Here is a 27,891-nt window from a genome sequence, read left to right as displayed (position 1 = left end):
TAATATTTCTGTGAGATGGAAATGATATTATCCCTGCAGTTTAGATGCCACAGAAAACCCAAAATGTCCAGGGTCCATTGTTTTGAGTTTCCAGCTTGACCTGCTTTGCATCTGTTTTTCTTTTAGCATATTTAACTTATCCCATGTCTTCCCATTGGGCCTCCCATTGTTTTCACATTCTGTTGCACATATTCTGCACAGTTGCATTGCAGAGTGATCTTCAGGTTAGTTGTTCTGTTTATATGCCCACCTTAGTTAGCCAGAATGACTCTGAATTTCCTTTCTGTCTCAAATGACTACAGATGGATTTCTGGCTCCACTGTACTATGGCTGAAGAAGATAATGTAATTAATCCCTACAAGAGGAGAACAAATTCATACGGCAAAGATTAACTTATTTAATGTATTTTAAAAATTGTTCTGCTTTTTATGGTTGACCTTGCATTTTTAACAATTTAAGAATCATAGAATTACCAGAGTTGCAAGGAATCCTTGAGGATCACTGAGTTCAACTCTTGATTTCACGAAGGGAAACCTAAAGGTTAAGATATTTGCTCTAATTTTGTGTCCCGTTTCAAGTGGTGGTTTTTGTTTTGTTTTGTTGGGTTTTTTGATTTTTGTTTTTGTTGTTTTTATTGGGTTTTTTTTGTTGTTGTTTTTGTTGTGTTTTTGTGGTTTTTTGGGGGTTTTTTGGTTGTTGGTTTGGGAGTATTTTGGGGTTTTTTTCTTAATCCGTGGGATCATAGATGTTGGAAGATCGTATAGTCCCAACCCCAGTGCTGTGGGCATAGACACTTTCCACTAGACCAGGCTGCTCAAAATGCCATCCAACCTGTCCTTGAACACTTTTAAGAATGGGGCATCCACAGTTTCTCTGGGCAACCTGGGCCAGTGCCTCACCACCCGCACAGTAAAGAATTTTTTCCCCATATCTAATCTGAATCTACTCTCTTTTAGTTTGAAGCTGTTGCCCCTTGTCCTATCACTACATTCCCTGGTAAACAGTCCCTCTCCAGCTTTATTTTAGCCCCATTTAGGTACTGGAAGGTGCTATAAGGTGTCCCTGGAGCTTACTCTGCTCCAGGCTGAACAACTGCAGCTCTAGTGGGCTATATTATTCCTCACCTGTGGGTCACCAGGTAGTTAATGAGATTTTTTTCTCACTACTGCAGTGGGAAAAGCAATTTTTAATCTCTTGTAGGAGGGATGGAGGAAATTCAGACTGGTTGGCTCACAGTGTTCTGATTGAGGAGCTGTCACATAAAAAGGTGGTTGCATAAGCAACTTTGCCCCCAACTTACTTCTGGAAGAAAAATACTTACACATAATTTTTTAAAAGAAATTACCAAGAAATTACTTAGAGGTTCTTGGCTAAAAATATAAAGACTTTTTTTCCAGATAGAAATGCATATTCTGTGTAAAACATGCAGCTGTCCTCAGTGGAACTGGACTAAATCCAAGACAGATCCCATTCTCACTTTGTTTAGATGAATATCCACTCATATCTGCTTCCTATTCTGAGACATCTGATGCTCCCTGCTGTATGATTTATGCCCAAAACACTTTCTGAAGTCTCTGTGAAAATACTGTGAAAAGTTAGTATATTCACTTTATAGTAAAAGGGAAGCAGTAGAGAGTGAACGAGTACACCTTCCTGAACTACATGAGTATAGTCATCTGTTGGCTATTCTAAGAAAAAATGCTTATCAAAGTAGCTTGTGGGGTATATTAATTTGTCCTAATGTGTTAGAATCATTATGGGGAAAATTAGAGGACTGTTGGATTAGAAATACAAGTAATGTGCATCTGTGGAGAGGAGAGAAAGTCGTATTATTAGGTACAGATGGCTGGCAAGTACGCTCAAATGTAATAAGATGTTATCTTTGTGCAGTGCTCTGTCCATTCCTAACAGATCACCAGCAAAGACTATGAATAATAAAAAGTGCTAGAGACAATCTGTCACCTGTAGCTAGGGTCAAAGTCTGAGGAGGTGCACTCTTTATGGTTCCTTTGAAGTTAAGTTGTATATAATACTGAAAAAAACCCAACGTCAATATTCAAGGCTTTGAGCTGGTGAATGCATGGACTCAGAAGGAGCCTTACTGAATTCTGTGGTGTGTATAAGTAGATGCACGTATATGTGGTAGCATGTCTTTTTTGCAGAATTTGAATCCAACAAATTAAAAATAATTGCTTCTATTTAATTTAAAAGTCTGTTATGTAAGAATGTCGTGAGGTCACACACTCAGAAGTCAGGTCCCTTATTCAGCTAGTATCCAGTTATTCTATATGTGAGGCAATCTAGTCTTTATTTGTTTGTTTGTTTGTTTTTTCTTGAAGTGTCTGCTTATATTTTGTTCCTGTCCTCCCTCACATTTGTATTGAACAGTATACAACATGTGAGGAGGATGAATGCTATTCTGTTTGTGTTATTTGCAACAGTTCCTGTGAGAAGGTCTCTGTGTTATCCACTGGACATCACAAAAATAGTAAATAATAATAAATTGATGAATGCTCATCTGTGCTTTGTTCATCCTGTCCATCTATTGTATCCCTTCAGGGTGGAGATGTGCTCTCAGTTACAGCTGTCCATCATCACTTGTATTACAGATACATTCCATGTAGCTGTGGATAAAAGTTAATTTTACTGAGTCCACAGATCCCTGCTTTATTCATTGTTTGTCCCTGCATATATTTTGAAATGCTCCCTGAATGAGGCAAGGGCAGGAAAAGTGGCCTGTGGTTATGTAAACAGAGACCTGGTTCTTACGATCCTTGGCTGTGCTGTCTTCATTTGTGTCTGAGCTGTGTCCTTGGTAGCTTCATAGGCAATGCAGAGGGGGACAGTGATGTGCAGGATCTGCTGGATTTCACTGCTGTGAGAGGGTAAAAACTTGCCACAAAATACCTGCATTTCATTTGGAATATACCTTCACCTTGTGTGAGGTGAGATGCTGGCTGTTGTTTTCAGGTTAAGTTCTCAATTCAACATCAGAAAAAAAAATCTTCAAATTGCATAGAGCATGTATACAGAAAGAAGGTAGGAGAAGATTAGTTATGAATTAATATTAAATAGTAAACAATGTTGTAAATGCTAGTAATGAAATCTGGTAATAGCATTTGTATAGAAGAATGCCAAATGACATTGCAAAACAGATTTTCACAGGAATAAACCAATAATACAGATTATCTTTGTATCAGAGTGGTTTTAACACTCTGTTTCTCTAGCTTCCTCCCCTGCCATTCCCCAGACCAAACCCCCCACCCTTCAAGAACTTTATCACAGCAGTGACATTTTTTCAATCCCCCAGTATTGCTGACTTTTTAAAAACAAAAATATTTAGAAAGCAGCAACCAAAGCATTTGTTTCAAAGCAGAAACTACAATCAGCCATAACAGAACATAACTGGTCTAAAGTAGTGAAGTTTCAGAAAATCCAAAAATGGTAAGTCATGCAAAATTATTGTTATGTTGGTCTGATGTAAACTTAATAAGAACAGTTTTCTTTTTGTTTAATTTCTCATTAAAGTTACAAAATTATCTTATTCTCTGTATCCACAGTCATAGTGAAGACAAAAATATTTTCCTTTCAGTGTTATCAGATGAGCGGAATGATTTTATAATTCTTGTACATGCCCCTGAAGCAGATCTCCATCAGGCACATGATATTCTGAACCAGCCTGTCTCAAGTTCTAGAGTAGTACAGTTAACTGATGCAACAACAAAATCAATGGAACTGCTATTTGAATTATTTTGATTATAAAGATTTTCCATTTGGGGGACTGAAGTCTTGCTTAAGTGGGTAGGACAAAATGAACTTTGCAAACAGTAGTTTAGGGTTTGGTTTTTAAAAAATTTCTACATTGAAGATGAGGGTAGATACAGTTTTATGAATGATCAAGACATTTCTCCATATGCTGATGCCCTATTTCTTCTTGCCAGTTTACATGGCAATAGTGGGAAGTACATGATACCATATTTACTGTACAGTGGGTGTAATTCCTTCATTGTGGGCTCATTTTTTCTTCCCTTTTTGTATATTTGCCTGGGGTTTATTGTGTTTGGGGTTTTTTTTTGTTTGTTTTTGTTTTGTTTTGTTTTTGTTTGATTGTTTGTTTTTGGACTTGAGAGAGTTCTTTTAGAAAGAATAGGAAGGGAAGAGGTGAAAGAATTTTGCATACATCATTCTCCCTTGGACCTGGGATTTCTCCAAAGGGCATAATACCTCTCTTGGGATGGTTATATTCATGTATTACCCTGTAACTTATTATGCTGTAACTCAGCGCTGTGGTGAATGTAGCAGGATGGTGTAGTTGCCAAGCAGTTGCTTGGCCATAGCTACACTGATTTAAATAGATCCAGAAAGTGATATTAAAATTCAGCCCCTTTAGCTTTGGGCAGGAGGGATTGGACCAGACAGTCTACAGAGTTCCCTTCCAACCTCACCTGGGCTGGGGATAACGAAGCTTATGGATCAACGTTATTTTATTTATTTGTGGATTTTCCTGTGTAAATTATATTAATTTTGTATTTTTGATACACTACAGTGTATTTCAAAGGACAAGCTTGAGGAGAATGCTTTTTGAAATTCAGAAGGCCTTATTTTTCCCCTGTGGTTTGCTTAGCTTGGCTGTTTGTATCTATATGAATCACATCTAAATAGGAGCACCCTTATTTAATAGTCTAACATCTAGCTTGCAGAACTGAAAATGCCAGTGGAAAAACACATCTCTGAAGTATCTGCAGAGATCTTTGTTACAGAAAAAAAATTCATACATTCATTGTACAAAAAATGTATAATATTTAAGTCAGTTAATTTCAAATACTCTAAAATCTCTCTTATTTTTCATATAATTATCAGTGTGTAATATTTGTGAAACTAAACTTTTAAAATTCAGACTGTATTTGAAGTCTGCTTTATGTCCAGTACAGCTACTTTCTCAAAATTCTACCATAGCTAATTAAGTGACATTTTATAACAAAGTAAGTTCCATACTTGAAAAACAAACCAACAAACCAAATTTGCCTATTACTAGAAGTATTATTCTTCTATGCCAGAAGTTTTTGTAGGGGAATATTATGAAATTCTGCTTGTTTCTTAAACATATCTTTTTTTCCTGCCCCAATAGTCCTATTTCAGTAACACTTCTCTTTTGTGCCTGCATTTTCCATGTTTTTTTCTTTACTGTATTTTTCTCCACCAATACTGATCTCCTTTTTCTTCCTCTCTGTTTCACTGCTACTGACGAGGATAATAAGCTCATAAGAAATGGCTTGCTGAGACAAACCCATGGTCCATATCTCCCAGCAGTCAGTCTCTGACAGTGGCAGCAGAATTATCACTTAGGGAGGGTAATAAGTTACATCACTTTCTGCAGTCCATTCCCTTTCCAATCTCCCATCATTCACCATCACTGGATTTGATATGTCAGAGGGAGTAATGTGCTTGCCACAGAGTATCTTTTAGCTGGTCCTTTTAAAATCCATTTATCAATCATGTCAATGAATTTGTCCCAATTTTTCCACCATTTTAAACTAATCTTTAATTTCTTTTGAATGCGTCCATGGCTTTGCCAAATATGTTTAGCTTACCCACTCACTTGTTTATAAAAGTCTTAGTCATATCCCCCCACAAACAGCTCTCAAGCAATGGGCTCACACAGGTTTTCTCTAGCAGCAGAATGATGCCCTCTGTGTTATTCCTTATGCTCTTCCTCATGATGTTCAATATTACTTGGCTTTTTGGGGTTGCTGTTGAACAGTCTAAAATTTACTTTGCTGAGTTGTAAATGCTAGTTCCAATTTCAGCATTGTGCAGATCTAGTTAATATTTTGTTTTTTCTTCTAGATATCTTACATCTATCCACACTGAATCTCGTTTATCAACTTCTTGCCCAGTTAAGTCACTCTAATGAAGTCTTTCAGGAGCTGGTCACTGGTAGTACTGAATTTCACTCTCCAAAGGAGCTTACTATTAGCTATGATCTCAGAGACTTCAGGGTTCATTACCTTTTATAGGTCAATAAAGACAATGAATAAAATTGGTCCAAGCGTGGAGAACTCTACTTGTGAATTTTCTTCATGGCAAAAAATCCATAAAACTCTGTTCTTTGTTTTCTGTGATCTAACCAGCTTTCAGTCCACAAAGACATTTCTTCAGTCTCATGACACTTCTGTTTCTCTAATAACATTGCAGTGGAATATTATTGGAAGGCTTTTGGAAAACTTATGTATATTCATATTCCCTTTATTTACTTGCATGCTGATAGCTTCATAGAATTAGAGAGAACTACTCAGACATAATTTCACATTGAAGAAACTCTGCTGACTTCTGCAAAAATCTTTATCTGTGTGCTCTGTTAGTTGTTATTTTATCATCTTGTCAGGGACAGCAATCAGCTTTCCCAGTCTACAGGTCCAGAGTCCCTCTTGTAAATGGCTTTTTCCAGATGACTGTTTTAGCTTTACACTAAGGAAAAGAACTATCTGTGGGTATCTTTATCTAAGAAAAAAAAAAAAGGTAGTTTTTTAGAGTATTCTGTGAATATGCTCAGAAGCCCTGGTTCCTATTAGAGGTTGAGAGCTGGATGGAATCAATAACTTGGGTTTGAAAATTGTAGCTAAGCTGTGATTTTTACAAAAAGCATTACTTCAAAAAATGAAAATTTAACTAATAAAAAATTTATCTCCCCTGTGTTGTTTACTTTGTTTGGAAGCCTGCTGATACCTTGTCCTCTTTCCATTTTTCATGAGAAGGGATCAGTCTTACCAATCAGAGATTACAGACACAGAGATCCATAAATGAGAGATGTCATGGTCTTGTAGTGATATAATACATGGCAGCTCATTTGTATAAGCACTCAATTTTTTCACTACAATCTTGGAGCACCACAGTACTAAAAATAGTATCGAAGTGGTGAAAATGCTGTAATCACTGACATTTTTTAATTTCCGACATCGCTGAGCAAGAGGCTGGAGAGGTTTCAGTCAACACTTCATCCTCTGTTCTGTAAACCAATCAATTATTCCTCAATGACATTTCTGCATGTGGCGTGTTGGTGACACTTTGGAAGCAGACTCTACATACTGAGCCACAGGTTTAGACTATGTAGTTAAATTTTATCAAATGTACATATTCTCAAAAATTATTTACCTAAGTAAATCACTTTTGTTGTCAGATGTTAAATGAAACAGGGTATCTATAAAAAATTAGTAGAAATGTTATAAATTTTAATTTATATTTATTTATATAAATTTATATTTAATTAAACATGCAAATTTTCATAAACATTTTTGGCTATAAACTTTATTAATTGGTACAGTTTAAAATTTTATCTAGTTCTGTGTTTTCTGGAGCTATTTAGAGAATGTTACAATCACTTTTATTTAAAAGCTGTCTTTGAAGTCTGATATAAACTACCACAGAGTAAATGTTAAGTAAACTTATACTGAAGAATTGCATTATGCACCCTGTGAACAATTATATTGGATATTGCATATTAGTACTAGTGCAATTTTTTTTCAGCTAATGAAATATATCATAGTATCTTAGACTGAAAAAGACCCATTATGTTCTGTACAGGATATTAAAATGTTCATTGGTAGATTACTAGCAAGCCCAAATAATCAATTTCCTATATTAATTTAGGTAAATTGTTTGTGTAAAGATTACTTTAATGATATATACATGCAATTTACTGCTTAAAATGATTTAAAAGAGAATTTAAGAGAAAAAACTAAGCTGAACATAGATTTATGCTGAAATTGTGTCTGCATTTGTAATTGTTCTGTTTCAAGTAAATTGCTCTGCATATTGCACAGAAACTGTGTGTCCTAGGGAGCACAGGCTGCCTCTAGAGACAGCGTGCCCAAAAAGGAGACACAAAAGGAAGCTGGATAATGTGGAGAAAAGCAGTCCTGGCTCCATCTGCTGTCTGGTTTTTCTCTCTCCCTTTTATTTTCTTGTCAGCTTCTTTCTTGGGGTATTCGGGGTAGTTAGGCCCCCCTATATTTCTCTGAACACAGACTAATTTTTAACCATACTTCTGCTTTTGCCTGCTATTGACCCCAACTACTTTGTTTTGCGTTTCTGAGCACCATTGATAGTTCCATTCTGTGTTGTTCCTACTGGACACAACTCAGATAAAACAGGAATGTACTTTTTTTTTGTTACCCTAGGATCAAGTTAATTTTGTGGCCTTCTCTTCTTTTTCATCTGTATTAGTAAGGAAGCCCAGGCACAGTTCTAGAACTGTTACTCACACTCAGGTTCACTTGAGCTGTATCAAAGCACAGCTGAAAAGTCTACTACAAGTGCTGTCTTTTCATGTCAATCTTTCTCACAGTTCTTTGAAAAAGAAGGGACCAAAAAGCTTTTGTTGGACCAAAGCTGAGGACAAGAACCTGGGAGTTTGGAGTGTTAAAGATTTTCCATGTTCTTTCGTAATAAGTTTAATCTTCAGAATAATTTCTGAGGCTGCACTAATTTGGGCCAAACCTTCAGTTATAGAGACATCTTTTTCTGCCCTCTGTAATGTATAACTTGGCTTTCCTTCCAAAATGGTTTTGTTCTTTTGGAATCCTAATAAATATGAATATTTTAGTTGAAAGGTATAATTTACTTGGATGTTCAGTGGATTTCATAACTAAAAAAAATATTTTACAAATGGCAGAATTTTGCAGTCACAAAAACCTCCCAATTTGAATTAGTCTAAATACTCAAATTTGAAAAATGGCTGCAGAATAGAAAGAGCACTTTTGAGTCAATCCTAGAGTTCAAAAATTGTACTGAGCTGTGATCCTGAAAATATGTACATCATTGTTCTTTTAAAACATAGCTCTATCTCAAATACAGGACCCAATTAAAATTTCCAAGTGGGAAGTCTAACTCTGGACTGCAGAAATACTGAAAATACAATGCAGATCCTAAATATGTAGGCAAGGATGCAAATAGGTCTTTAAAAATATTTATCTTTGCATTCTTAGATCTTAAAAATAGTACTGAAAACTCCAGTCATGGCTAAACATCAGAGAAGCTTACTGTGACTGGAACTGATAGGAATTCAAACTTTATTATAGAAGGCCTTTCTAAAATCAATAATTAAAAAAGGATAATTGGTGAAAATAAAGATTTTTCAGATAAGGAAGAAAGTTTGTTCACCAGAATACAGAAATTTCAAATATAATAGCAGATTAGTAATGCTACATGTTCAACACACTAGAAAATGCTGCAATCCATGATTCCTGATATTTTTGTGACATGAGAGGTAAAACCATTTCTAGGGTGTCTAAGTCTGGTCCCAGCTTAGATATCAGAAAAAAAAAACTTCATATTTGAGTAATCCTAACACTTAAGAAGATAAGAAAGTTAAAAAACCCAAAACACAAAGCAAACCAAATCAGAAACAGAATTGAGATCTTTGATAAATGCCTACATTAACATAAAAAGTGAGTTACTTTTCTACAGCTTACTGAAGTAGCATATGCTTCTGGGTTTTTTCAGCCTAGAAACTAATAATTAGACATTCTTTAAACAACTTCCCTTATCAGCAGTAATTAAGATACGAGACAAGTAAGATCTCTTTTAAGGAAGTGGTTATTTGCTGAAAAACATACATTTGGTTGTTCCCAAACTGCTTGTGAATATCAGTTCAAGTGTTTCCAGCTGTAATGAAGGAGTTGGAGTGATACAGCTGTGGAATCATCAGCTGCCTTTTACTCAACAGGTCTGCAATTAAGGAGTCCCTTTTTTTGATGTTGTTCCATAGGGACTGCTGAATGCTTCAGCAGACATAGTTCTTGAACTAGATAATTTCAAGGAAGAGGAAAACAGCTTAAAAAGTTAAAATTCATTCAGTTCAAAGTACTTCCTCTCCAATCCCAACCACTTACTAAAAAAAGAGTCAGTCCTAGAGTTCAAGGTTTTATTTTGTTAAATAATAGAAACCATTATTATTATACTAAAAAATAGCATTTTGTGCCCATTTTTAGGTAAGCAGCCCCACACACAAGTTTAATTACAGTTGTTTATTATGTGTATTTTTTTCATGTGTCTTGGTTTTTTTATATGTCTTGTTATTTTGACTTTTGTTCTTGTGTTAGTGTTCTCCCTCATCTGCTACTTCCTCATAAGAATTGGGCAAGTCATGTTGATCAGAACCTCCAGGTTAAGGTAACTTAAAATGCTGAGACAGTCTTCAAGGATGTGTTGTATCATGCTCAGTTTATTTATTCCCCAAAGTATCTCTGCAAAAATTAGAATTAAAAGCATAGTATTGTAAATAAAGATTAAGAAAGGGTGAGTGGTTCAGCTGCTCGTTTTGAGAACATCTTCTTGGGCATCTTTGTTTTTTAAATTGATATTAAGGGTTTTTACCTCATAGACTCAATTCAGTTTATTGGTTTATTGGATCTTTTCCCCTGGACATATTCAATTTCTTTCTGCTGGAGCTGTTCTGTTGAGGCTGAGTGTTTTGAAAGCATATTATGTGGCTTTTTTTTTTCCAGTTTACAGTTCAGCTGCCCTGCATCTTAAGGTTATCTTTCAGCATACCACTTCAGCAATATATACCAGTTGTATAACATACACTTTGCAATCTACTTTGTTGCAATAAAACCATTTAAAATATTACTGAGTGAAAAGCATGACTAGAAATTCATATGGACAAAATTTACCTCTGTATTCAAAATACTGTATCTTTTGAAATATTTCTCTTGAAATGTATTGAAAATGCCACAACATACAGAAAAACATAAGCATAAAACATTCATGCTGTTCTCTGTGGTTGCAGTTCAGTCACTTTACTCCTTTGCTCTGTTGCAGACGGTTCGCCATGGATTTCCTTACCTACCCACTGCCTTAGCTTTTGACCCAGTTCAGAAAATTCTGGCAATTGGAACAAGAACGGGAGCCATACGAATGTATCCTTTCTCATTCAGAATTTGCACCATTTCTGTGTATTTGTAATACAGAGAATTTGTAATACAGGGATGGGAATTACCTTCCTCAAGCACTCAGGTAAGGCTACAGTTGTTATGTTCTACTTCATTTTGCATTATGAGACAGACTGGGAAAAGATGTGCTGTTGAGGAATCAACCAGGTCCCTAAGGGGTTCAAAGAACAATTTCTGATTGCATTTTTGGCATATGGTTTTGGCATATAATGGTTAAGACAAAACAGAATTGATCTTTTTCAGCATGAAAAGTAAAAGTGGACAGCAAAGTGGTAATGAGCAAGTTGTGAATGTTTGCTAGCAATAAATAAATTCATTGCTGCAATGCAGTTAGACAGTGTTAGATTGCAGTTAGATGGCTATGTATGAAATTATTTAGACACTTCCGAGTGAATGGTGGGAAATAAGTAATTTTAGGACAGAATTCCTCTCTTCCCAGAGGAGAAGGTGAAGCACTATAAAAGTGCCTATTTCTTTTTGTTAATTATAAAGGTACTTCAGTGCCAGCAATTCATATGTTGTTTGTAGTACAGTAGGATTTTGAAATTAGAAGTCTATACAGAATAAATTTAATTACAAGGTAATTAAAATTTGAAGACTTAAATTAAAGAAAAAATTAAGAATATTTAAATGTATTTTAATGTATGTGATGTATTTCAAAATGTTTCTCTACCTAATTTTCTTAGTTTGGCATGGTTCCAGTGTTTTCCACTTCAGTGAAAATACATATAAAGCAAGGAAAAAAAGGAGAAAGAATATAACAAGAAGGTTTAAAAGTTACAGAATACAGAACTAATAAACCGATGGTTTTTTACAAACTTTTTGTAACCAAATAAATTATGTGTTTAAAGTAGGGGACAATGCTGTATGAGATAGCAATATAATATTTTCTGGTTCTTTTGCTATCCCTGTTCCCAAGGTAACTATACATGCAATGAACCCAAGGCAGGTTACAAAGTAAAGAAAAATCTCCTTGTGAAAAAGAAACCTGTGCCTCATGTAACATTGCTAAAACTTTGGTTCTTCTATTTTTGGGTACTCTTGGTCTGAACAGTTGCATTTTTGTAAGTCTCAATTTCCATCTGATTCAGAATTTCTCACATGACTCAACTAAACCTCAAGTTATGTGACAAGCTCTGCTTTGATAATTCTACTCTTTATTTCTTGCCTGTGTGAAGTAGATTGACTATATTATGTTCAAATGCAAAGAAGAAAGTGTCCGTGAATTTGTGCACTTCTGGGAAGTGCAAGTCTAGTAGTCACGTTTTCTTCTTTTTAGAGGTGTGCAAGGTTCAAAATCTGGGGCTTTGTACCTGGAGGCTTCACTGATATCATCAGAGTGAGGGTATTGGGAATTTCATGGTAGAAGTAGGAAGATGACCTTGCAGAAGATTGACTCCTGAGCCCACCTCTTCTTTCCATCTCAGCAATGTGGCTTTTCTAGGAGCAGTACTGTCACTGGCTAGGCATCCTCTATCTCTACAAATCCCTCCTTTGAGGAAAATTCAGGTACAGAGCCTGAATTAATACAGGTTTATGTAGAATTAATTTAAACCTGCATGTCTCCTGCCACAGGAATGGAACATGAAGTAGAAAAATAGCTGTATCCCTAAGCTTCTATAAAATTCTCTATATGTTTTCTATAAAATAGATTATAAAGAGTTAGCAGAAGGGAAAAGAATGTTTTTCAAAATGTCCTTCCTTTTAACATTTCTTCTCCTGTTTGCTAGCAAACTCCTATCTCATTCATGGAAAAATTTCTACCAGTTCTAGTATCTTAATCAAGCAAGAGCATCAGGATTACCAGGGAATTATTTTTTTTTTGGACGATATTTCATAACATAAATGCTTCTCGGCTTAGTCACAGAGAGCCTGGTTTGCTTAATTGAGCCCTGAGTTAATGGAAACTGTGCTTCGAAGACAGAGGGTGCCATAAAAAGAATTACTTATTCATTCATTTTTACTGAGGTTTCTTCACTTGGCTGTAAGTTCTGCAGAACATATTACATAAAAAACCTACTTGTGGACTAATAAATTTACAGTGAAATAGGCCCTAAGATTACCCCCAGAACACCACTCATTTAAGCCAGTCTTGTTGCAGATGTTTGTAGTTGTTGAAATCAGGCAATAAAATTCAAGCCAAGATATAACAGATGAAATATTACATCTGAAAGTACAATTCATAATGTGGGGTGTTTTTTTTAGCAAACTAAGGAAAATACAGGTTTTAGTGGCTCTAAGTTTTCCACAGTATCCTGTAAAAATACTTTTTAACACAACTGCACAATTTCATTCTGCAATGAGTATGTCACATAAAAAAAAGGGAATTCTTTCCATACATACATTGTGTTTGGCTGGTGTTTCTAAACACTACTTTTGATGGAGTGAAAGGACAGACTACTTGGCTGCCATCAGAGACATTCACCCAATTATTTATTTGTTTGGTTACTGGTAGTGCCAAAGGTACCTGGTTTGGATCCGAGTCTCTTCTTTAGGGAACACAAAAGGATAGGAAGACTGAATTTATGTTTAATATTCATGTAATGATGTAGAACAAGTTTTCCTGTGATGAGTCCAAGTCACATGATGGTATTGTTGCTTCCTTAACTTTCTAAAAGATTCACAAGGTATTGGTATTTCTACTGGTCACAAGGTAACAGGTCTTGAAAGACAAGCTGTTTTTTAAGAAAAGAAAGCATGTCCTTCTGTGTTGTGAATTAATGTCTAACATCAGGCCTTCAGGTGATCATTTTGAGTGATCCAGCAGCAGTACTTAAGTTGACTATGTTAAATTGTCCTGAAATAGAGCATATTATTCATAAGCTGCCATTAGAATGCAGAGATAAGTGGAAGTTCATTTTGGTGTGGCAGCCAATTTGTTTTCTCCTAGATTTCTTTTCAGGGTGCTTAGATGCAACTGCTGTGGCTCCTGTAGCACTGGGAATTGTTGTTGCTATGCTCTACTGATCCTGGTAGTCTCTGTGGGTTTCCCAAGGAAGTTCAAAAGACTGCAGGTGTTACCTAGAGTGATGGCTGCTGGGTATTGGATCCTCATAGGTGCAGCCCACAGAATCAGACTGCACTGCAAATCATCAATGGAGGAGTATCCCTACTACCTAACAAAGCTGCAAATAAAGGGCCAAAACCCCACTCCTGAAACATTTGCTCTGGCACCTGGTCATTCTTTACCTTTGTCCTAAAGATAGCAAATTTCATTTCTCCTTTGAGGTCTTTTCTACCTGTCAGAAGCCTGTTTCCAGCTCCCATACTTGTGATCATTGTTCAGATCATTGCCTGATACCACTTTAAGTGAAATATCCTTGCTTCAGGAAAACACATTGTATTGAAGAGGGGCTATGAAATTGAATTCCTTTTCTTAATTGTCTCCATATCCATCTTCTCTAGTCCCAATGTGAAGAACCTTCTGACACAATAAAACCAACCGTGCAGTCTCTGGTTGCTGTAAGAGAAGGTTCTGTATCACTATACAAGGAGGTGAGAAATTAAGATACTTGGTCAGACTTAAGTCTCTTCTTGATTTCAGAGGAAAAGGAGAAGTCTGGGGGGTTTTCACATCCTCAGTCTGAATAAACAGATGAAAATCAGTATTCTTAACAGTGATTATTCCAGTAACAGATCTGAAGAAGTGGCATGCTGTGCTCAGATTTCAGGATGTGTATTTCTATATTGTCATTTATTCAGCTGATAAATTCTTGTTAAAATTCCTTCTAAGTACTTCTTATAGTCACTGAGTCCTTTCCTTTGGAGTTCTTCTATTGTATCAGAGCTGTGCTTAGCCATTACAGCTCTCTACTTCAAACATACAGAATACAACATCTACTCTATTTTTTTTTAAATCAAACTGCTGATTATTTAGTGGTCAATTGCAGTGAGAAATTCTGAAAGAAACTCTTCTCTAGCTGTTACCATCTTTGATTATCATGAAATGAGAGGAAGTTTATCTTAAATCCAGTGCAAAGAAAACTACCTACTCGGTCCAGAATGGCCTCCACATCCCTGAAAAATTCACCATCAAACAGGCTTACATTATTAATATGTTTTTGTATGTGTTACAGTGTGGTCTGGTATTGTTATTAATACATATTCTTTAGACTTACAAGCTCCGTATTGTCATGGATGCAGGTTGTGGGGCATGCAAATCTTCACTTTCACTGTTAGTTGCTTGAGCAAAGCTGTAAGGCATCTGCAACCCATGCAAGTCTTTTCCAGTAGGCATAGCTGCTGGTTATCCATGTTATCAGAAAATATAGTGGCCATTTTGTACTTAGGCAAACAAAACACTATTCTGACTTGCTAACACATGACAGTGGAAGCATTGCTCTATCCCCACCTTTAGCTTAGCTGCACAGTCCTGACCCTTCCTTTGCTCCAATTCTGCTGCTTGTTAGATCTATTACTGTGAGCCATCCAATGCACTGCCCTGGCAAAATACCAGTTCTTCTGCTGTGCTACTTTTTTTTCCAGATTAGCAAACTGATTTATCTGCTGCTTACCTCCAATGTTAGTCAGAAAGATGCATAAATAAAGTGGAAGGAGTGCAGATGGGACTGGACAGAGAAGGTAATAGTGGAGTAACAAAATGTTGGCACTAAGGAGCAGGTTATTAAATTGACTTGTCTTAGTGTATGAAATTGCATCTGATAAATTCAGGTATGGCAGCTTGCAGCTGTCTATGAAATTTGCTATCAAATACAGAAATAGTCTTTCAATTTTGAGTGGTATAGGAGATACCATCTCTTTTACTTACATTTAAAAAATCTTCATGTAGAGCCATTTGCAAATCACAAAAAATCTACAGGTTCTGCTCAAGGGAGATTCTGCTTTAGGATCATAGTTGGAATAAGTTTTTCTGGCCTGTTTTATATACTTCTTCCAATGCTTTAATAGGAAGAGTGATTTTTCAATGTCAGTAAGGTACAGCAACACTTATTTTAACAGATGTGTTTTGTGGAGAAACAAACATGCCTTCAAAAAGGCCAATGGCATCCTGGCCTGTATCAGCAGTAGTGTGCCCAGCAGGAGCAGGGCAGTGATTGTCCCCTGGTACTCAGCACTGGTGAGGCCAGAACTCAAATCCTGTGTCCAGTTCTAGGCCTCTTTCTAAAAGAAAGATATTGAGGTGCTGGAGTGCGTCCAGAGGAGGGAAACAGAGCTGGAGAAGGGTCTAGACCACAAGTCCTGTGAGGAACTGCTGAGGGAGCTTTAGCCTTGAGAAAAGGAGGCTGCAGGGGGTGACCTTATCACTCTCTCAAGTACTTGAAAGGACAAAAGAAAATGGCCTTGGATTGTGCAGGGGAAGTTTAGGTTGGATCTTAGGAAAAATTACTACACTGAAAGGGTTGTCAAACCCTGGAACAGGCTGCTCTGGGAAGTGGTGGAGTCAGCAGCCCTGGATGTGTTCAAAAGTTGTGCAGAGGTGGCACTGAGGGACATGGTTTAGTGATGGACTTTTAAGTGCTGGGTTAGTGGTTAGAGTAGATGGTCTTGAAAGTCTTTTCCAAGCTAAATGATTTTATAAGATCATCTTGTTTCTTTCTGTGAAACAGCCAGTAAACATATCATTGATTCCAGAATTACTGTGCCAAGTAAAGGGGAAGGTGAAATCTAAACCCAAGATAGCTTTGTTGAACGTCATGGTTCCTCAGCAGCTGATGTACACAGAGAGACTGTATTGCTGGGAGGTAAAACAGAGGCTGTTTGTGCACTCTAGAAAAAAAGAAAATCTGGCAAAGCAGATAAATAGCACTAATTAAATCATTGCTGGCAGAGTTCTGAGTAGGCATGGAATTTTACAGTAGCTAAAGGAAATGTGGTAAAGAATGTTTGACATAAGGTTGGATGTACTTAAAAAAAGGAGAATGTAATTTGGGGTTTTGCTCTGTGACAAGGGTGGCATAAAAGCTAAATATAAATTGTGACAGGTTAACTCTCTCTGGAACTGCTGTCTTTTAATCGAAACAAGGATTCAGTAGTTCTTTATCCTCAAAATAAGCAGACTGTGTTCTCTGCTGTTTACTCTGTGTGATTTATTAGGCAGATGGAATGGGGGTAGCACAGACAAGATCATAAACCCAAAGTTCTGTTGTTTGACTTGGAGGAATCATTGATACATTTCATCTTTTATCTCATTGTACAATATATTTGAGATTTTTCTAGAGAACTTGAGCTATTCAGGATTACAAACTTCACTGAGAGTCAGTACTCCTAAGTTATTTTAAAAGTTCTTTTAAAAATTCCTCTGGAAATCAAGATACAAATGTCTATTTTTTTGTGTATAGATAGCTAAATAGGTTATTACAGAAATTAATTTATTGTCAATCTACAAGAATAAAAAATATTGTAAAAGATACCAAAATAGTCAAATTTACCTGTATTACTAAATCTGATAGAACCAGAGTTTGGAGAATTTTTTTTATGTTAAGACTGCTGTGCATCTGGTTATGTGTGCATTCACTTTTTTTTTTTTTTTTTTTTTTTTTTTTTTTTTTTTTTTAGTTTTTATTTAATATCTATATAAGGTTTGTGCATACATGCATAAATTTGTGTCTGTTTGTTTTCCAAGCCTCTTCCATGCTTTTTAAGTAATCAGACTGAATATGTTGCAGTTAAATGTACTGGACTTCCCTCACTTTCAGTTGCTGTTTATTCAGGAGATAAAAATGGAATCTGACATCTGCAAACGAATCTACTGAGAAAATACAGATTTTCATATATTTGGAGATGCATGTAAAACTGGCATACAGGTGGATGACTCTGGCAGCATTTTAAGTGGAGCTGATGACTGTGTTTATGAACACTATCTGAAAAAATGCTTTCTGGATGTCTGTTACAAGTATAATAAAAAAATATATAATTTTTTAATATAATAAAAAACCCCTCAACTTACTCTGATAGTGAAATTATGACTACTGGTGATAGTCAACTATTTCAAATAACTGACGTGTCTTAATTAGACCTTGTGTCAGCTTTAGAGCTTTCCCTACCTTTTTTGTTCTAAACTTTGTCATCAACATAAGTGTTAACATGCATAGGAAATAAAGTACATCAATTTGCTATCCTTTCCAGTCTGCTAATTATCCTTTTTAGACAAATATCCATGACCTAAATTTCACAGACATCCTTAAACCACAGAAATTTGTAGTCATACTACACAGTTATTTTGACTCTCTTCTTTTGCTTTTATCTGCCAGACACTCTTGATGGTAGAGGGAATTGATACTTCTCCAAATAACTTAGGAAAGCTAATATCTAGTAAAAGACAAACCCAAAGTACACAGACACATACAGTGGGAGCATATTAGTGTTGTGGAAGGAGACCTATTTTTGTCTAGCTACAGGCACTTATTCAGTTTAAATTCTTGATGACTTCTTTAAGTTAGGTACCTTTCTTGCACTTGCATGTATGTTGTAAATGGAGGGAGACCAGGGAGGAAAGGGAACTGTGGAGGGTTGAATGCCCATTACGAGGCAGAAAGGCTACAATGACTCTGAATTGTCTCTGCATTGGGAATACCTAAGGAGAAGTTTCTGAAACCAAAGAGTTCCTCCTATGAGGATCTTGCACAGCAAGGAACATAAGCCATGTGATGAGTGGTTCAGTAGGAAATGGGACAGACAGTCACACACTATTTCAGCCTAAACCTCAAGGAAGGCTGTAGGATAAAAGCACGGTTTTTCCTGAGGTTCTAGACATGGGGAGATGAACAAAACAGAGACTATGATCTCATTCAGGAGAGGGGGAGGGAAAGGTTTTCTTGAAGAAGTTCTCTTCCCTCATCCATGGTCAGCTCACTTCCTCTTTCCCTAACCGACCTAGTTTCACTCCAGTTTTTATAGTTCTCAGATCTCTATTCCTCACCCCTGACCTGTGTTTTCTTAGTGGCATTAAGCAAGCAATAGTCTTTCAATCTCCATCTTGCACCTGACCTGTGCAAAGCAGTCTCTGAATTACATATTTTCCTAAGGAAACTGTTCAAGTCAAGAGCCAAGATGTTTCCCATGTGCTTCAGATACCACATTCAAAGCTACACATGAGTACAAAAGGAAGTATTAAAAAAGAGCATCATGGGAGAAGACAAGTTTGTCCAAAAGAGATTGTGGATCAAGAGCTGTCAGAAAATGAATAGCCAAGTCTTAGAGGGCATTAAAGAATGTAAATGTGGCATCAATCTTTTTGTCCAGAGAGAGCACAAGGAGGAGAAGTGACCCAGAAATTTTGTGAGTCTGCTCCTCTTTAGTGCTGTAATGAAGGAGATATTCTGTTGTTTTATCAAAACTATTTTAGTCTTTTACTCAAAACATATCACCCTGCAGGCCTCCATGAAGAAAATCAGCTCCATTTCAGCCAGACACAGCACACTTTTCAAAAATTCTGCAGTACTCTTTGTTTGAACAGTTGTGGTTTTCAGACAATAATGAGTGGAAATCCAGGGCTCTTAACATGCTTTAACTGTGAAACTGATAATTTAAGATGAAAAAGGATAGATCTTCTCTCTAATTACTGACAATAACTATGCTTTCCAATAACCAGTTTTTGGGGTTTTTTCACTTTATTGAATGAATAGTAGCATATACTTATATGGTGTAAAATAGATATACCATATATAGTATATTAATATGTTGATATTCAACATTAACCCTAAAATATGCTCAAGATATGCTAAAATAGCACAAGAAAGAAATAATGGAATATAATTCTTTAGTACAATAGTTGATTTCTGGTTGGGTTTTTTGGGTGGTTGCTCCAACAAAGCCCAAATCACTGAATACACTACATTTTAAGCAGCTACAACAAGTGCATTTTAAATGCTGTGACTTTTTCTGTTTTGTTATTTAGCTGTATTTTCTGCAGTGCAGAATTGATAGCTCTGTGACATATTTACGTATTTCAGTTGCTTCAGTAAATAAATTAGGATTGACTGAATTGTGTGGTCCAATCTGACACACTGATTTCAAAAGCACCATGCTTTTATTATGAGATGAATCAATATGAGATGTGTGGTAGAAAAATACATTTGAGTATATTCATGCAGCAGGCAAGCACATGAATGACTTTAGTCAATATTCCCTTGGAAAACTATAATCAGAGCATACCAACTTAGGCTTTTAAAATATTTATCTTAATACTTTTCCCCTAATTACTTGCAATATATAAGTTCACATTTGCAGATAATTTCTCCATTTTAGGTGTGGATAGATGTGTGCCCCAGTTCGCATTAGATTATAACAACAGGGCTTTCTTTTTCACAGCAGTTTTATTAATCTTAATTTGTAGATTTTGAGAAATTCCACTTTGAGTTAAATGCTTAGAACTAAGGAGAGGCTAATATAATGCATCAATACTTTATTGGTTGAAGAACTGAATTTAAAATTTGTGATTTGGTGAGGGCAAGTGTCTTATATTCCTTCTGCAAACATCCTACATTCTATTTAGTAGATTATTTGCATAGTTTTAGTATCAATATATTTTATCTAAATGGCAAAATTCATGAGAGGGGCATAATTTTAAAACCCAAGAATACAGTCTCTTATATATAAAAATGAAGTTAAAAGTTAATTTTGTCTCATGATAGAACACTAAAATGATTGATCAGTCTTCTCCAGAAGCCTCTGTTACAGGATTAGGATCTGGCAGACCATCTCAGAGCAAGTGTAGCAGGTCAGACTGAATGTAAAATGCAGTAGTGGTTGCTACTTCTAAGGGTTTGTGCTCATCCACTGACTTGTACTGTGGATGCACAGAGTTGAGATGTGGGACTCTCAGTTCAATTTTCATAGCATAATGTTTAAAACCTACATATCCTGTTGCACACAACATTTTTTCTACCAAACCATGTATACCTGTGAGGTATTTTTCACTTTAAAGTGTTGCATTTTATAGGAAAAGCAAATGCAACTCTGTGTTTATAGGATAATGATTTAGTCACGTAATTTAAAGGGGTAATCTTGCATTCCAGTCTGTGCTCAGGGACAGATTATAAATTTTACCTGGAACAGTAACTAGATGCAATAGTTGTAACATGTTAATAGTTATAACATCTCCTCATTTTTGTAGATCATGTTATCTTAGCAAGACAGATGGAATATCTATTTCATAATAGCTTCATATGTTTGTTTCACAGAAGCTGTTCATAAAATATTAGTTTATACTGGAAGATCAAATGGTACCCAGTAGATCTGATGATTTCAAAGCAGCACTTAAATTCATTGCTGCCTGTCTGCACCTATAACTCTTGTCTTTGGTAAATTAATTTCTTTTCTATAAACAGATCATTGGATATCATAACCAGGTTATAATAGGGGCTGGAACCTTAGACCTTCCCATCCTAGATGAAAACCTGCTACCCCTGATTTCTTGTTCCATCTCTCTTAACTGAGTATTCCCTTCTCTCTCAAACTCCTACATCCTGCCCACCTAAGCTGAACAAGTCAAGAGTTGCTGTAGTTCCAAGTAGGGTGTGGTCAGGACACTGTGCTTATAGCACTTTTAGTTTAAGGAGAATAACCATTCCTTTTTGGTTCCTCATTATTTTGAGACACAAAAAATGTTGCACTGTTAATGGGGAAGCGTTTTTATCCTGTATCAGTACACCTTTTCATTCATACAATAAGGTGTCTGGTGGATAGAGACACCTGCAAATTTAGAACTGGTCACATGGATTTTTTGAGAAAAAGTTCTAATCTTCAGCAAGATCCGAGACTTGCCTTTTCAAGTCCTTTGGCCTTTAATAAAAAGAGCTTTTAACTTGATTCCTGCTGTTTGTAGCTGTAAAATAGGTATCAACCAGTGTCAAGAAGTCATTACATTTAATAAATGTAATGCATAGTTTTAAAATTCTTTTAAGATGAAGAATACCACATTTATATTTTCCAGAACGACAGAGGAAATCCTTAAATACATTGACGTCAGAGTGATGGGCTCTGTTAAAAGCATCTGTGAATTACCAGGTGTGTTTTGATTATGCCTCCATAGTGTCTGGTTTGTATAATGTGAATGAATAAACCATTCTTGAGCATGTATTTCTCAATAAAAATAGAATTTTGTATAAAAATGAACCTTACATTAAAGATAACTTATCTACATTAATATCATCATCATCCAGACCATAAGCTTGTCAAGCTGTCAACTTCCTCAAGTAGGATGTCCCAGCTAAAAAGAAAACAAAACAAGAAACCTCAATCTTTTCTGAAACGAGAGGAGAAGCAAATTGTCCTGTGAATATCATTGCTAAGAACGTCTTCTCCTATGCTCCTGAATTTTGTAGCTCAGGACCTCTCTAGCATTGCAACTCTCAAATGAAAGGAAATACTAATGAAAAACTGGTTCATTTTTTAAGTTCCCTCAGTTTTAATTGATAGATCACTATTTTGGACTTGAAAGTACAAGAATCACTTCATTAGGCTGACAGTTTTACTACAGCAAAGAAGCTTTCCGTTTTTTAAGCGTAAATTAATTCACTGGGAGATCAATAAATGCAGTAAGAAAACAGTGTTGTTTTCATGGCTTCTGAACAACTTATAGATGAGATATTTTCCAGTTGTTAAAAAAAAAAAAAGTTTAACTCTTTTAAAAGGAATTTATATAATGCTACCTGCTACATATTCCTAGAAGTAGACTAAATCTTCTGCTGCAAGAGAGGACAGAAAAACACTGAGTCCTTACTTGTTTCTTTAGAGGAATGCTTCTCTTATGACTTGAAATTCATTAGTTAATGTGGTTCTGAGCAAGCAGGTAGAATGTTGTACCTTACTTGTCTATTTTAGCTAACCACTGCCAGGGCTTCCCTATTCTAGCTAGCCATAACCCTTTTTAGGGTTTCACAGAAACAGAGAGATTATATTAAAAGAGTGAATTCTTTTACTTCTACATTCATACTCTGTAGAAGGAATGTAGAATGTTCCAAAGGAACTCAAACATAGAGTTCTTAGAAATATGGTGCAATTAGGTCTGCATGTTCAGTTCATTTTTCATTAGTCCTGCATCAATTCTCTCCTCACACTTCTCCAGCTTTGCTATTGTCAGGATTCTTCACCAACCTTATGCTATGGGGCCTGTCAAGGAAGAGCTGTGTCAGGGTTCTTGTCTACTTTGCCATGCTGTGAGCTATAGAGAAAGGAAGAAGCACAGACATTACACTTAGAGGAAATGAGGATGAAATACTGCTTTTTTGAACTACTGCATTTCTCTGTTGTTGGTTTCCTGTCTCATCTCTGGTGAGACTGATGTTATATCATGAGGAGAAAAATGAAAAAAAAATGTTGGTGGTTTTGTGAAACAGTCTAGTTGGTTGACTGCTCCCAAAGTACAGCAATCAAAGTGTCTGCTCTGGTTTCCCTGGCATGTTTCAAACTGGCTACAGGGACTGAAAGTTCTTTTCTCCCAAGAGGGGCATCAGGTACAGCTAAATTTATTCATCTGGGCAAGAGCCACCAAAGCTGCTGCTGCTGAATAGTTGAAAGATTTCTTCTACTTCCCTAGTTTAGAACAAGGTCCTGAATGTTGGCAACCGAAAAATCCAGCAATTTCTGCTAATGTGGTGCAGTTTCTAACAGGATAGGTGAAACTTGTGAATGGTGGAGATGGTCAGAAAGAATGTTTACAATCTGTGTGCTCCGTGTTATCTTTGCTATCCAGAAACAAAACTTCCACTGGGGCCTAAGGGTTGTCTGGCTACTGGTTTGTCTCTAAGCACCACTAGATGAAGCTCCTGCTATCAGCCTGTATAAACAGATCTCTCAGTTTGCAAAGATAAGGAACCAGTAGTTAAGTAGGGTTTATGTTATCTGTCCTTGCTTCTGATATTTCCCATATTTAGAACATCACCTGGGTGATCATCAGCTCCTAGTTTTACAAGGTCTGTGCATTGACAAAAACCAGGCAATTACAGACTGTTACCTTTTGTTTTGGGGCTTCATCTCAAGATAAATATGTTGCACTTGTGGACTCTGATATGATGTTGGCATCAGGATTTTAATTAAGACAGATTAGAATACAAATCAAGGTTTCATATGCAACTTTAACCCTTCCAGGTAAACATATTTCTGAATTCTAGGCTTTAATTTACATTCTTTAGCATTCCTTTATCACTTCAGTGTGATGATATAGTAAGCAATTCTTCAAGATTTGGGTCAGTTTTGCACTGGTGTTGCAATCACAACTTATTTTGTTGTAAATGTATTGAAATGTATTTTAAAACATCAGTGCTAATACTGAGTTAGTAATTACATAAAATCAGTTGAACTTCAGAACCACCCCCTCCCCCCAGATTGTATAAAGTATCTCAAAATCTGAATTAGAAATAGCCAAATCTATTAAAACCATCAGTTTATTTGCCTTTTAATTAGCAGCTTTATGTTCCTAATTAAAACTATCATCCTGCTTGATAGTACCTTTAGAATCCAAGTTTCAATTCAGTATTTCTCATTTTTGCTTTCTCTTCTTCTTCCTTAGTAGAGATTGAAAAGAACTTACACTATCTGTAGTTGCAGTAATGATTATAAGGGAAAGTCTGTCAGAATTCTGTGAAGCTGTGAGTGGCTTTTATGAATGAAGTTAAGCCTGGTATCAGAGACATAGAAATCAAGTTAAATCTGCCTGTGTTGCTGCTTGTGAAATAGCTAAGCATCTTGGATGAGAGCAAAAAAAGCTCCCCCAAACTAGATAGTTTGAGAATTTTATAGGAAGTATTTTCAAACTGCCTGAAAAATCAGCAGAAGCTTTTGGGAGGAGCAGACTCGTGCAAGCATCTTTCATTAAAAAAACAAAAACAAAAACAAAAACAAAAAACAATTTCTCACCAACTTTCTTAAATGCATATTTAGAAAACTTCTTGTTCATCAACCAACTACAAGACCAATGACAAAATTAGCAAGTGTTATTTAAGTGAGAATTTTTATACTGTCTGTGGAAACAGTGCTTTTTTTTTTTTTTTTTTTTTTTTTTTTTTTTAGTTCTAGTCAGTTTATGGTTATATAATCATAGTATGTCTGCCCTGGAGCCTTGTTGTCACTGCTTATTGCAGTCATTCTTCAGACATGATTCTGGAAATTTAGGCAGGGTATTTTTATCAACAGAATCTTGTAAAGTTATCTTTTAAAGAGAAATTGAGCTGTGGATCTTCCATGTCAGCTTGAAGCTTTTAAGCATATAGGATCTCTCATGGGGCTTTTTTATTGCAACAATTCTATTCATCAGCACTGCATATAGAGCTGGTTGTAGAGATTCACAGATCTCTTCCTAGAATTCCTGCTGTAAGTTTAGATTCTCCCAATGTGCATAAGCAACTAAACTGATTTTTTCTTGTAGTGGAAATTATACTGAATTTGTCAGTTTTGCACATAGCCATCATTTTGCTCTTTCATCAAGTTATTTTGGTCTGTTTAAAGATTCTTGCTAAACTTGCTAAACCAAATGGATTTGTCACATGTTTAACTCTTTAGATCTTTAACAGATTAAGAAATATAGCAAACTTTATCGGACGTATACTGTGATACTGTGATTTACCAAAATGCCATTGCTTTTGGTGACTATCTTCAGAATGTCAAAATCACTACTGAAAGTGGACTGTGTTCCCTTATCTCCCATTCATTTTTTAAATGCTCTTCAATTACTGGAAATTTTTGCAGCCCATTTGAATTCAGGTTTTCATTGGCAGTAAGTCATACCCTTTTTTTCTACCATAACTATTAATCAAAGGAGGTATTTTCTCTTGTTTTGTGTCTTCAGTTGGTTTGTTTTCTGTTTAAGGAGATTTTCTGCAGCCTTTTGACAACAGAGGAAGTTTTTTTCCAATTTCATGATATTTTGGAGGGCCAAGAAGTATCAAGAGATCAGTATCATATGCATATTTTGGGAGGCATTATTAGCTTTTAGAAAATAATGTTTAGACTAAATTCTTTATTTTTATATTAGTGTTTTAATTTAAAGGTGTTTGCAAGATTCCAGTGTAAGATTTACTGTCTTATAATTTTCTGGATAATCTCAAGTCTCTTTTAGAGGTATTAGCTATGAAGTTTGGGAGTGGGCATTGCTAGCATCCATTCTGCTTCTTTCCTATGCTCCTTTCAAAGTATGACATAAGTATTGTTTAGACAGACTAGTAGTTTACTTGGGACTTTAGCTGCTGGTTTCTGAACTTACATTTCTGATACCTGCATCTTTAATAATCTTACTTAACAGACACACATACACAAAAAAAGAAGTGTGCAGCAGCATAAAGGAACCTTTGTCAATATACTCTGTTAAAAGCTGAATCAAAGAAATAATTAATTTTTTTTATATTCTTGTTTGATTGCTTCCTGTACCCCGGGGGAACCCAAGACATTCATCAGGTTTTGCTGTAGTTACTGTTTTTTAAGCTTGCCATTTCCAATGTGATCCAAACACACCACATTTGAGTTTCCTTTACCTTTATCTCTCTTAATACTCTGTACAACAGTGTAAATCTAGAGCAACACTTCTGAGCTGAATGTGGCTATTCCAGATGGATGTTGTACTTTCCACCTCCACATAGCCTGGCAGCACTTTCCCTCAGATTTTATTCTCCTGACTAAAATAAAATAAAATAAAATAAAATAAAATGTTTGAGCAAAAACATATAAGAACATATATTTGCTTTTTTCTGATAATGAGCAAGGAATTGTACTAAAAAATGGTTTTACATGAAGTATGAACTGTTAGCCCAGCTACTGTTCTTACAAAATTTCCATTGTAAAAACTTTCTTCTACCTTTCTCAGGAAAAAATTACATCTATTTTGATTCGATCGTATTTAATGAGTAAGTTAGTCTTTACTTGAAGTGCATTTAGGATTCAGGTTTAGTTTCTTAGTTCTACAAGAAAATCCATCTTATTAGCCAATGCCTATGGGTGTAACACCATGCTATGTGCAGGGGATGGTATAGTTCTGATGGATCTTGATCAGTTTCTTTAAAAAAGAAGTTTAAACACTCTTGGGAAACATTTAATGTGAAGGAAGACAGAATTAATTCTGTTTTAATACTTCCATTTTACATTTGCATGTTTGAACTGATCTGCAAATAGAACAGTTCTAGATAAGTATTTTAAAAGCTATACCAATATGAATTAAAACTACAAAAAACAACACTATAGAATGGGGACAAAGCAGTATTTCTTAGGGAGACCTTTAATCACCAAGTATCAAAATTATTCAAATGGATATTGATAGAGCTGGCCCGGTTTTACTGATGTGAGGAAACTGAAGCACTAAAATGATTTATCCCAGTCTTTAATATGAGATTCTTGAAGAGCACAGGTCCTTTTATTTTCAGGCTGGCACTTCAACCACAAGCTGTTCAATTCAATGGCATTTAGCCTGAAAGTTTGTGTGCATGTTTCTGATGGTGCTCTTACATGTTTTCTTCTAGGTCATAAGGAATTTGGGGTAGATTCCCTTACCCTTTTGCATTGTGGTGCTGTAATAGCAACCTAATAATGTAATGTATTAAGGATAAGTTAACTACATCCTTTATTTTTTCCCCATTTACTTTTCTGTTGCTGTGGCTTGATCAATAGATTTTAGATTACTTGTTACAATCATTGGATGGCATATATACCATACATGGAAATTGTCCTCCCAGTCAGGTTTTGATCACTGTGATGCATACATATGCATTTGTTTAATGTATTGCTACATACAGAAATGCTATGTAGAATCATGGAATAAATAGGCTCAGTGTGCACGTTCTTCAAATGTAAGAAGAAGTAAAAATTTTGTCACCTAAACATGTGTCTCTATGTGTTATTTTAGTTCCTATCTAAAGTGAGGAAAAATGAAACAGTATACACAAAAAAGAAGAGAAAAAAGATGCTTTTGGCAACTGCATACTTCCAGATTGCATTTGTATTTTATGGGGGGGAACTGGGAAAATGCTGTGTAATGTGGCCACCTGTCAGGAAA

At 35.8% G+C, this 27,891-nt stretch overlaps 1 protein-coding gene across 8 annotated transcripts in view; it reads left to right on the top strand.

Annotated features, from left to right (window-relative positions):
* The window catches only part of STXBP5L (syntaxin binding protein 5L), a 185,527-nt gene that overhangs the window by 6,147 nt on the left and 151,489 nt on the right, over nucleotides 1-27,891 (top strand). For all 8 annotated transcript variants that reach the window (XM_068181930.1, XM_068181932.1, XM_068181929.1 and 5 more), the window contains exon 2: nucleotides 10,822-10,919. In XM_068181930.1, the coding sequence (XP_068038031.1) occupies nucleotides 10,822-10,919 (98 nt within the window). The remainder of the gene's footprint in view (nucleotides 1-10,821; nucleotides 10,920-27,891) is intronic.

Source organism: Anomalospiza imberbis, chromosome 2, assembly GCF_031753505.1.
Source record: "Anomalospiza imberbis isolate Cuckoo-Finch-1a 21T00152 chromosome 2, ASM3175350v1, whole genome shotgun sequence".
Taxonomy (NCBI): Eukaryota; Metazoa; Chordata; class Aves; order Passeriformes; family Viduidae; genus Anomalospiza; species Anomalospiza imberbis.
Note: the sequence above shows the minus strand (reverse complement) of the source record. Positions and strands in the feature narration are given on the sequence as shown.